The sequence below is a fragment of the Cyprinodon tularosa genome, unplaced genomic scaffold (genome assembly GCF_016077235.1).
Source record: "Cyprinodon tularosa strain WSP-4 unplaced genomic scaffold, ASM1607723v1 ctg90, whole genome shotgun sequence".
NCBI lineage: Eukaryota > Metazoa > Chordata > Actinopteri > Cyprinodontiformes > Cyprinodontidae > Cyprinodon > Cyprinodon tularosa.
Genome location: NW_024039674.1, coordinates 360154 through 372679, shown reverse-complemented (window position 1 = coordinate 372679; position 12526 = coordinate 360154). Strand labels below are relative to the sequence as shown.

General features: G+C 38.3%; 1 protein-coding gene across 1 annotated transcript in view; it reads right to left on the bottom strand.

Annotated features, from left to right (window-relative positions):
- The window catches only part of cpxm2 (carboxypeptidase X (M14 family), member 2), a 35966-nt gene extending 23718 nt beyond the window's left edge, over nt 1-12248 (bottom strand). Inside the window, exons 1-3 of the mRNA XM_038274056.1 lie at nt 11746-12248; nt 8643-8744; nt 1950-2059 (exon numbers count right to left, since the gene is read on the bottom strand). Coding sequence (XP_038129984.1) covers nt 1950-2059; nt 8643-8744; nt 11746-12013 — 480 coding nt within the window. The 5' untranslated portion in view covers nt 12014-12248. The remainder of the gene's footprint in view (nt 1-1949; nt 2060-8642; nt 8745-11745) is intronic.
- Nucleotides 12249-12526: the final 278 nt, after the last annotated feature.

The following is a 12526-nucleotide window of genomic DNA, read 5'->3' as shown; positions in this document are numbered from 1 at the left end:
CCTCAACCCACAACCAAATCCTGACAAAAAGTTTTACATGAATTTTTTTTTTTTTATTGCCTTTAACAATTTATTGAAATGAAATAAGATGGCTTTCCAATATGTTTAAACATGTTCACCTGATGCATAAAGATTACATCTTTCCTCAACCATACTATAATACTTTTTGCTACTTTTGGGAGGAAAAAAATACTTTAAAAAGTATTAATTTTCAGGATCCCAGTTTTTGTGTTTGTCTGTTTGTCTTGTCTTTTGTGTTTCTCCCTTCCACCACCAGGAGGCGCCTGGCTCCGGTTCGCCTCCTCACGCATCTGCAAGCGATTGCTTGTTCAAGTACCACAGGAAAACTAAGTTGCAACCAGCGGCTACATCATTCCACTCCGTCCGAGTCCTGGGAAAACCCTATTCCGCCCTCCACCGAATCAAATATTCTCTGGAAGACCAACACACAGACTGAAGTCTAAGTGTCTCTTCTCTGGAAATGTGAGTGGCAACAAATCCTCTCCTTCAAGATTGAAAACTCCAATTTCCCCCTGAGCCTGAACCTAAAAGTCTGTCTTCCCTTCGTCTTCCAGTGTCCGGCTGAGCAGAGTTCGGAGGAACTCTACACCGAACTCAATATACACTTCAATAAAACCCGCTGAACTTTTATATTGTGTCTCTCTGTTTGGCTTCATTGCATGTGGGTCCGAGCCTTAGAAAGAATCCTGACATTAAAGCTGTAGTCTGTAAATTTTAATTAAATCACTTTTTTGTCATATTGGCTAAAACTGTCCCTATGCCCAGACAGCAGTACATGTGATATGTAACCTGTGAAAAAAACTGCTTCAATTGGTACCACCTACTGCCTGTATTTCAATCTGGAAAGAATAATTCGGGACGAGTCAAAACAACCAATCACAGCCAGAGGAGCGTCTGATGGAGTGTCAATCACAGCTCACACACGCTGAATCCCGCCCCCCCCCCCCCCCCCCCCCCCCCCCCCTTCTGGTCGCATGCGGTAGCCGCGCAGATGCTGTGAGAGGGGTGGAGCTTGGAAGTGGGGCATGAGTGAAGCAGAGAGGGTGGGGGAGTGGCGTGAAACCTGTTTTTCTTCAAATTTTCAGTAGAAGTCTGCTCTCTTCTCAATGTTACAGACTGCAGCTTTAATGTTATAATAAAAAGGTGATACATCTTAGTGGCTTTTATTCAAGCCCCAATAAATCCATTTAGTTTAACATATTATAGTAACACTCAGAGGTATCAAAAGTACTTCTATTCTTCTCTTAAATATAAGTACAGATACTGCTTTAAAGTAAAGGCTCAGTACAACAGCAAAATACATTTTTTGCCTTAAATAAGTTTTAAAAGCTTTATTCATTTAAGAGCATTTCTATGCAGTGTAAAAGGGTTAATTACTCTTTTCTCTCACTTTGTTGTTAAACAGATCATTATAAAATTGACCTGGTCTAGTTGTGCTTTGAATAGAAATTTCAGACTGGATGATATAACGAAGTACAAGTCCGGCATAATCAGTTGAATACTATTAGAACTTTGAAATTCACAGGACTAGAGTTGAAAATAGAGCTTAAAACATAATCAACAGTGAAAATCTGTTTTGATACAGAGGATATTGTCATGATCTGCTGTTCCATACTGTTTGGTTTAAGTTTTCATGTTATTCTGTGTTTGTAAAGATTTATCTAATTTTGAATTTCTTCTTAGTCTAACTCCTCCTTGGTGTTTCTTTTAGTTATCTATTTTTAGATTTCTTTTTACTTATTTAAACTTTGCACCAGTTTAATTTTTTTATGTTAGTAAGAATAGAGAGCACAGATATTTGTATTCAGGCAGTGAGTAAAATGTCATCAGAAAAATAAATACTTAAAGTGCAGGTATTGAAAAAGCTGCTTGAGTACAGTGAGTATTTTACTTGACACCTCTTGCGACACTTTACATTCTCATCTTGCCTGAATGTTAAGACGACCTCTGTGTGCACCGAGACCATAGCGTTTCGTAGAGGAAGCATGAAGCTGGAAATCATCAATCTTCAGAGTCTCCAGTCCCATGGGGGGGCATTCTAGGCATAGAGAAAAGACAAAATGCCCAGTAATGTTAATGTTTCGTGTAATGATATGTATTAATCCTAGACGCTCGAAATCTGTCTAAAGAATATAAAATAGCCCCTGTCACCAGGAACCATGACATGTTATTTCAACAATAATAAGTGTTTTAGAAGTTTGCACTGGGAGCTAAAGATGTGAGCAGAAAGCAGCTGCACCCAGCACTCTGTCATCAGGCCGCTTCCCTCTGATGCTAATTAAGATACTGAAAGCTTTGAGGCAAGAAAATTGTTTATATACTCATTGGAGTTCCTTTTTGTATGCCAAAAAACTACTTTGCATAGTCTATCCTCATTTTTAAGGAATGCATATCAATCTAAGCCCATCAAGCCACAACCTGAGCAAAGGATTAAGAATTGAAATTACTATCATCATTTTATAGCAAAACAAAGCAACTGTTACTCTGAATAAGACAAATACAGGCAATACTCAACATAGCCATAGGGGGAAAAAAAATTTTGAATTAAAGGATTAAAAACGTACCAACAAGCAGACATTTATACACAACAATGATACTGTAGAACAGAATGTTTATGAAATGTTTTTTCAGGGAGCCCCATAATCAACATACATCTATATATAACATTTATATAATTTATATTACAAGAGTAAACCGCAGAAAATCCATGATTATTGTATTATTATACGTTCGTCAAAAAGTCTAATTAAATAGGGGGAAATGGACCTCCAGAATAGTTTTTTTAAGACAGAGGGATAAGAGGATTTCATATAATTACCGTACATTTTAAGTTGTTCAATTGTCCTGAATAAAAAAAAACTGTTCCCTTAAAAACATGCAGTGCTACACATATGTCATGTTCCCTACGTACATGCAGTGGTGTCAAAAGTACATAAATTTGTTACTTAAGTAGAAGTATAGATACTACAGTTTAAAAAAACTCTGGTAAAAGTTGAAGTATCAACTTGACCACTTCACTCAAGTGAAAGTGAACAAGTATGTGCTCCAAAAACTACTCAAAGTATAAAAGTATAAAGTAACCTTTGAAAAAAAAACAGCCAGATGCCCTAAGTGAATTGAAAGCAACATTTTTTGATTATTTCAAAAGATTCTTTGAGATAGGGCCAAGGATGAGGGAGGTCTTGTTGGTCTCCATCTCCCGATACGCTCTCGCCTGCGTCCGACCTTTCAGACATTTCGGCATCTTTTTCTGAATCCGACATTGTACCATGGTATAGACAATTCGCGTTTGCAGTTTGAAGAACACTTGCTTGCTTCTGATGATTTCCTTTTGCTAACCAATGAGTGTTTGCGTTATATGACTCTGCCAATTACAATAGTTTTCACTAGATGAGGAGGCGCCAATGATCTGCATTGGATGCTTCAAATGGGATCCATCCTGAGAAGGCACAGCATCTCTAATTAATTTTATGCTGATAACAGTCACATATATATGCCTATTAAAGAGGAAAAAAAAACTTTTCTCTTGCACCACTACTGGCATGCCTTAATGACATTAAAGCCTGGTTTGGCTCTTAACTTTGTAGGCTTAACAAGGGAAAAAAACTCAAGTGCTGGTGTTTGGTCCCAGTAAACTTTGTGAAGACCTCACTGGTGACCTGAGCTTTTTCACAGGTTTTTAAAGCCTGTCATCTCAAACTTGGATTTTAACAGGGACAGTGCTTTTAAATTGGATCGGCAAATGAGCTCTGTTGTGAAGTCCAGCTTTTATTATATCAGCTGGACAGTGAGTGAGTGAGTGAGTGAGTGAGTGAGTGAGTGAGCGAGCGAGCGAGCGAGCGAGCGAGCGAGCGAGCGTGGCTAATTTTCAGGAAAAATATCACATTGTGTGGACCGACTGCTCCCTCTGGGGCCGGATGCCTGGACCCACAGGGGGATTGCTGTTGCTTTGGTGTGAATTGAGTTTAGGGTACGGTTAGGGTTCAGTATGAACCTGTAATGTTAGGGTTAGGGCTGTATAAAAGGAAGTCAATGGAAAGAGCCAATAAAGGTAGTGAGACAAATTTTGTGTGAGCATGTGTGTGTGTGGGTGTTTTGGTGTTGTTGTTGGGGTTATTTTGTTACCTTATGGGGACGATTTCCTAGAAATATGCAACATTTTGGGGACTTATGATTATTTGTGGAAACTAATGACCGGTCCCCATGAGGAAATGTTATTTTCTTGAGGTGGGGGTTAGGTTAAGGACTAAGGTTAGATTTGGGGTTAGGTATGTTTTGGTAATGGTTAGGTGAGGGTAAGGGTCTAGGTTAGTCCAGAGACGTGTGGGAAATTAATGGAAGTAAATGGAAATCCCAGCAAGGATTGTTTGACACAATGTGTGTTTGTCCTCTGTTACATCTTCCACCCCTAGAAATACAGTTAGGGTTTGCACAGTGGCAAAATTTTAAAAATATCTTGGAATATAAATCATTTTGTAAGGCAATGTACTTTCCTTCGCCCTAAGGAATGCTTTGGGGTACACCAGAATGTCAAGGAGAATGCAAACTAGGATTATTAGTTACTGGGCTATAAAACAAATATACATTAAGCACTCTTTTGTATATAGCCATCTTTAAAGGTATCTTGGTGAAGGTTAGTTGGAGTCATCTATATAAGGTGTTGAATATATTTGGTTGGCAAGTCGTTCATTTGGAGAGGCTTCCACAAAACATAACTTCTGGAGGAAAAAAAACTGCTCATGCCTAAAAATGTTTTCCTCTCATGCCGGAGGCAGTTGCAGTTTGTTTGAGCAATTGCCAGAATTTAAGTGACTGCAGAAACTGAGATGGTACTGACTAAATGCACCTCTTTGTGTAGGAACCTCTCATCTCTTTACACTACAGTGGATGTTAACCAATAAGGGCCAAACGGGCAAATCAAAGCTGACGTGTGAAATCTCTGTGGGTCGGAATCTCCTTTGGGTTAGCTCAAGCTGCAGCACAGCAATGGAACATCAGAGGAAGAATTTGGGATTGAACGCTGGTCTGTTTGTACACGCAGCACATGCCGCACATGTCGCTGTCACACGGCCAGAGCTGCCTTCATAAATGAACTCCACGTGGTGAAAAGTAAGGAGGACTAGGAGATTTAAGGGATGAATGTGTGGAATATTCTATTCAAATAATGTAGTGAAGAAAAAAGTAAATAGCTGTGCGAGACAAGCAGCAGACACAAGAGCAAGAGACAACAAATGAAGCAGAAAAGTTCCTGGTTTAATATCAAAGTATAAAAGTTATAAATCACTGCTCTGTCTTGTAGGGCCTTAGAACATTTTTCTGCCAATCATTCAGGACTGCCCATAAACATATTTGTCAAAGCCTTAACCCTCAGGGAAGGCCAAAAAAACAAGTATAGCTCCACATTTATACAAAGCAGTTAAGTTTCTGCCATGTTGGAAAGCCATAAAATCATTAACATCTGTGTACAATTGTGGAGACCCACACTGAAATAAAGCATCTGGCTTCAAGAATAATGTGTAATAAAATATTTTTATTTTGATAAAATGACATTTATATCTTCCTGTAAGGGTCTTGGCATACCAATCCACTTAGGTTATCCAGGTTATCCAAAGCAGAAAAAATTATTTGCTCCACATCTGCAGACTTACATTTAAACCTTGCACATCTTCAATATTTATAATGTGCTGTTTATTAAGTGGAAGCTTTAAACATCCTCTAGATAAAGGACTGTATATTTTATATTTGAAGGAATGGGGGCTGCACTGTGGCACAGTTGGTTTCACTGTTGTCTTCCAATTAGACGATCCTGCCTTTTGCATGGTGTTTGCATGTTCTTCTTGTGTATATAGGTTCTCTCTTGGTACTCTGCCTTCCCTCTACAGTCTAAAAACATAACAAATAGGTAAACTGAACCCCTCTAGGCAAACCAGTTTTAATCTTCACCATTAGCACCTTGTCTAATGTTAAAACCTTTATTTGCACCTCACAACTGGTTGTCAATGACAAGACACAGCTATCACCATGCTTCAAACATACAAAACTTTTTTTGTTGTGGTCTAATTTTCAATTTCATCTAAATGTTTGTTGTTTTCCTAAATGACTTTGACTATTATTGAAACCAGGAATGACAATAGATTTCTTTAAATAATTACTTTATTATTGCTAGACCTGTATAAAGGCCAACTGTCAAATGCTAAATCAGGTTAGCCTTTCAGCAGTTTGTACTGGCCTCTGCTGCCACTTTGATTAAAGCTCTTCCTCTGCTGGCTGTCACTTAAGTGTTACAAAAGACCCTCTGAGAATTAAGGGTTCAACCAGAAACAAAGTGTGCAAATAAAGGTTTATCAAAAATATTTTGTTCCTTAATGCAGGCAGGCATACAGGTAGCAAGCTTGATCCTGCAGGAGATAAGCATAACATAATCTGTTGTTGCCAAACAGAACAGAACAAGTTGTTGACAAGCAGAACAGATTTATAGCAGGCTTAAGATGACAGACGATGACTGAACAGAGTGAAGGTTGGCTTGAGACTTAGACGAGGCTTGGGGTCAGGCCAGAGGTTTTGTGGCTAGGGTATGGTCCAGAGGTCTGGTAGCTTGGTCCCAGGTGAGAGGACTGGCATCTTGAGGTTGGAACTGAAGTCAGTCAACCATAAAGCTTCATTTAGATAAACATATAACACAGCAAATGCAAAACAAAAAACATTAGATAGAATAGGAGAAAGGGAGTTTATTGTGTGCTATTTGGGTGGAAAGGAAGCAACGCTGTTCAGTCCGGTACGGCTCAGAAACCCGGTCCACCCGATCCAACCGGGTTCAGCCTGATGCAAAACAACAGGGGAATGTCTGCAGGGTTTAATTTGATGGATTGCTTACAGCAACAGCTGTTTAAGAGGAAGTCTCCTCACAGCGGCAGCTACGCTGCTTCAAAACAGTGAAACCAGTGAGGAGCGGTTTGGCAGCTTTATATCTACAACTTGGCAAACAGCAGTCGGGCCAGGACTGTTCCATGGGCGGTAAACAAAGTTCGACCAGGCAACCTGTTTTTTCTCATCTGCTTCAGGCAGGTGGGATTGCAATGAAAAGACATTGCGTTCAAATTGGCTTGATGGCAGAAAGCAATCTTTTTATTCCAGCAAAAATCAGACTTCTCCGTAACATGGCTTCAGCTGCTGTGTGCTGCTGTGTGTTGTGGTTTTAATTCTATCAGAAAAAAAGCAATGACGATTTAAACAAGCCTGTAGAATTAGACTCAGTAGGAGTCAGGATTGTATTCGGTAACTTTAAAGCTTGCTGTTCAGTGCCATTATCACTTATTTAGATTAATGTTCCATTAAAAATACATGCATTTTTTAGTTTTTAATAACACATCTACATTACAAAATTTTAACGGAAAACTTTTTCAGACCAACACTATTTGAAATGCTAAAAATTGTGCTATCTTCCACATTGGAATTCATAAAAACACTCCCTGCTGAAAAGGCATCACCTCTAATACAGATTCCATTTCACCTGTCCACATCACTGCAGAGACCAGAGTATTGTAAGTCCATCCACCTGTTGCACCGTTACTACTGTCTGTAGTAATGCATTTCTATTTTGACCAGGAAAAAAGGTTATAATTGGGCAGTTTAATTATTACATCAGACATTTTTTTTATTTCAGTATGCTTAAATATAAATATGTCAATAAATAAGTCACATTGAATTCATTCACCTCGTGGTTACCAGGCACCACCAGCTGGTTACCCCTTTAGTCATATCCTAGAAGGACAGCTCTAGTTGTCTTTCAGGAACAATTAAACTGCATTTATTTTCTTTTTTATTCAGTTATACTGAAGGAAGCTTAAGCAATGCAGCATAGCTACTTGCAAATGGAATTTGCAAGATAACTTACAGCATTGGTAAATCATACATTTAACAGTAGGACTCTACCCATGTTTAAATGCATCCCCAATTTTACACTAATGAATACTGTCTGGGTTAGAATTAGAGGGTCCAACTTTGAAAATAATGAATAAACACAGTGATTTATCACTGACCAATAAAAACACTCCTCTACTGCCCTCTTTTATGAAGTTCAATCTCCTTAATAGTAATTGCATTTCTACTGTATAAGCTATAGGTCAATGTTAGTATTTCTCATTTGTTGGCACTCTTAATAAAGCAACTTTACTTAAGCCATAAGAAAACTGTTGTGGTATAAGTGCAGTGAATTCATTGCAATCCATTTAAACCAAACTTTACACCTAACAGCCAATTATGACATTGCTGCCTCTCTGGCTGAAGTCCACTTTGTAGAATATAATTTATATATATATATATATATATATATATATATATATATATATATATATATATATATATATATATATATATATATATATATATATATATATATATATATATATATATATATATATATATATATTACCAGATTTATATTACTCCAAGGGATTTTTTCTTTTCCCAGCACACTGCACCTTTCCAAAATATTTATAATATCTGTCCTATTTTGCCATCCTAATGAATCCTGTGAGATGATTCTCTCTTTTGAGTAAAGATGGAGTTTTATGAGCTATGAAATTCCCTTAACAACAAAGTAGCTCTGGTTTTTCACTCACCCTCTGTCATCGAGTTGAACTCTTGGAATCCTTCTGAGATGCTATTCGATTCTTTCAAAGGGCTCTTTTTGGTTTTCACTGTCTTTCTGCTGAGTGCTTTCACTATAAAGAAAATAACAGGAAAAACAATAAAACTTTCAATAGCTAATTAATATATTGATATAGTGCCTCATAAAGGTTTCTCTGTCCCAGTAAGATTTTTTCTGTTTTATCACAATTAATAACCTTGTATAATTTTATAAGGGGTTAGAATTCAGTAAAAAGTGTTACCTTTATATACAGTATATTCTGCCCCTTTTCTCTTAATATATTTAAACAAAGTCTACTACCATTTACCATCACTAGTCACGTAACTGGTGAGAGAATCCTGCTGTGTTATTTAATAAAAGCATAAATACAGCTGTTTCGTGAAGACATCAGAGGTTTGTCAGAGAACATAAGTGATCAAACAACACCACCAAGGCCAAGGAACAGAAGACAGGTTAGGGATTATTACACAATAAATCTTACAAAACATTATTCAATCCACCACCACAGATTCGACAGAGGATAGCACGACTACAAACCTATCCAAGGAGAGCATTAATCAGAGAAGGAGCCAAGAGGCCTCTGGCAACTTTAATAAAAAGCATGTGCAAGATAAAGTCATTACTTATAGAGAGTTACCAAAAGTCTAAATTTGTATTTTACTTTCAGCCAAGCAGAGAGAACAGATATGGAAAGTTCTCCACTAGATGAGAATCAAAATTGACAAAGTGAAAATCTTGATATTGGAGTCGTTAAACATCACACTGAAAACACCATCTCCTCATTCAGATTTTTAGGATAATTTTTGTCTCAATGTCTGTACTAAACCCTGATAGGACCTACCTGTAAAGTGTCAAGGCTAATGTTTTCCCAAGCAGTTTGCTAAATAGTAAAAGGCCTGTACTTATAAAGCGCTTTGGTCAAGTCCTCTGACTTGACCAATGCCCTTTACACTACATTCAGTCATTCACGCACTAACATACTGATAATGGAAAACTAAATTGTAACCACAGCTGCTCTTGGGTTTACTGACAGAAAAGAGGCTGCCGTACACTGGCCCCACCGTTCCCTCTGACCACCATCAGTAGGCAATGCAGGTGAAGTGTCTTGCCAAAGGACACGTCGCGGAAAGCCGGAGCCCGGGTTGAAGCAACAACCCTCGGGTTGCAGGGCAAACTCCTTCATCCGACGCCACTGTCGCACCAGTTTATCTAATTAGGACAGTTCTTCTGCTAGGATAAAAAGTTATCACACTTATATATAGCAAGTACTGTAACAAGGGCTTTGGAATTAAATGGGAGCATACAGACATAGATGATGAGTGTTAACAGAGAAAAATCTGGTAGTGAGCATTGGATTGTCCTCTGAAAACACTTTGTATTATCTTGATATGATGGGGAGATGAGGGGCGCTAAAATACCTTATGAGGTAATCTGGGAAAAAATACTGTATACTGATGGTTTAGACATTGGGGCAGAGCAAATTATCTGAAACATACAGACAGAGCTACAGTACAATTACTTAAATCCAAGAATATCATTGCATTGCAGTTGTCCAGTCACTGCCCACACCTCGATCTAATTGAAAAACTAAAGCAAGACATGAATACTAATGGTCACAGACATTCTTCATCCAACCTGACTGAGTTCCAGATATTTTTTGTACGATGAATGAGTAAGGATTAAAGTCTCTGTTCCCCATCTCGTACCTCTATTTTTCAAGAGAAGAAATGGGGAAGAATGAACACATGGGAAACCACTTTTCCTCTCTACATGTCCACTTGGAGATTTCATTTACTAACACTTTTGATTTCCCCATTCTAAATAATTTGTTTTGGAAAACAAAATATTTAATATTGTCAACTTCTCCATAACTGAGTCTCTAAGCTCTTTCAAGTTTAAACTCTGATTGGCTGATAAGTGTCTTCTATTCTTCTGGAAGCTTTATCTACTTGTGCTAAATTTAGAAAGGGCTCAGGGAAAAATACTGAACCAACAAGGTGTTTTTCCCAATACGGTGAGGACCAATCACCTCAATGGGTTTGATAAACATAAATTAGATTTTCTTCGTAACGATTGTTTTTTGTTTTTTTGTTTTTTTTGTGCAAAGCTGTCCAAGAATCTGCTTTATGCGTCTCAGTCTTGTCCTGTCGACTATTTAATGACGCTTTCTTTTTTCATTTTGGGCTGACTTGGTTTTAAATTCAAAGTATCCAACCACCGATAAATTAAACAAACAAGGTTGATTATCAATGAGAACGGCTGATTTATTGTCATTAAAGTTATTTTATGTTTCTGACAGTTATTACAGTAGCTCATCAACACTATACCTAAACAACACATAACACAGCTGTGCTAATTAATGTTGAGGCAAGGGAAACAGTGTTTAATCCAACAGATGAGGATGAGAGGTTGGGGGGGTCAGCATGTTTTTCATCTCCCACCCACAGACCCACCTGCAGCCGGTCTTCATGCTCAAACTTGTGAAGCCACATGCCTTGTACATGAGGTCATTCTGACTCTGTTTAAACACCATCTGCCCCCAAACAGCAGCCATCACACCCCTCACCGTCCTCCAATCATCTAGCTGTTTGTGTGTTTCACTTCTTATGCTGACTTTTGTGGTGCACATTTCTGCCATTCGGATATTACATGTGCCTCAGCACCTTCTGGCCAACGAAAAGCTTTTGATCTTCCTGCAAACAGAAACACCCCTCTTTCCTATATGCACACTAGGAGTGAAAGGATCATAAAGGTTTGTATTGATGAGATAAATCAAAATATTTCTCCATATGAAAAACTTTACACAAATAATGTTTTTATTAAAAGGTTTTACAATTATTTTATACACCTTGAATTTACCGATGGAAAAAATTGCATTATGTCTTTATTGAGGGCTTATTGGAAGCACGTGTCTCTTTTAATTCATGCAACATGTTAACACTTGAATTGCTTCCCAACAACAGCAATAAAAATGGTAATCCACTGTCATCTAGTGGCAACACTGTTTCATAGAAGTAAGTTTAAAGGAAATTTTACCTTTCCATTTAACACTGTTTGAAGTTGTTTGCCTTTACCTGATTTTGTAGAATCACTGATTCTATCTGTCTTCTTGTCATTCCCTACTTCTCCTTTAGGAATTTTCCTTGCAGGGTTTTGTTTCGGCTCTTCCTGTGTATCAGCTGTCGAGGACTTCGGCTTCACCTTAACCTGATTGTAACGTTCCCTTGTAAGCATCTCCTGCAAGTAGTAATCCTCATCCTCATCAACAAAGCTGGGGTCTCCAAACCCTACGAGGAGCAGCAGAGCCAGGGGGGTCAGAAGGCTCAGGAGTTTACGTGTCATGGCCCGAGGAGGGGGATTTTCTCCTGTTGATAGTCAACTACAGATGAGCCTGCTGTTGCTGCTGGTGCCGCTTCTCATCAAGTGCTCATCTTTCGCTCCCTCTCCCCTCCAAGCCAAAGAGTTCAGAAAGTTGTCAGAGCACTCCAAGTCTGTAATAAAGGCAGTGGAGCCAGAGGGTCCATAGACGCCTCAGTCTGGGGAAAAATGCAATGAGGGAGAGACAAAGACAGCAGCAGAGGGAGCAGGCAGGAAAGAGGCAGTGAGACAGGTGATTCACATAAAAACTTTTTTTTCTCCTTCATTTCAAAACCCACACTTGCTGACACATTGCTTTGTCATTTTATTGGTCTGAATAGAGTTAATTAGCATCAGAAACACAACCCAACACCATCATCATTTCCTTCCAGTTTATTTTGCAAATGAATTGCTGTATAGGAAGACAATTTCCTTTTTTTATTAGGGCAAATAATTCAGGTTGAAAGAAACAGATCTCAGTGCATAATGTTTAAAGAT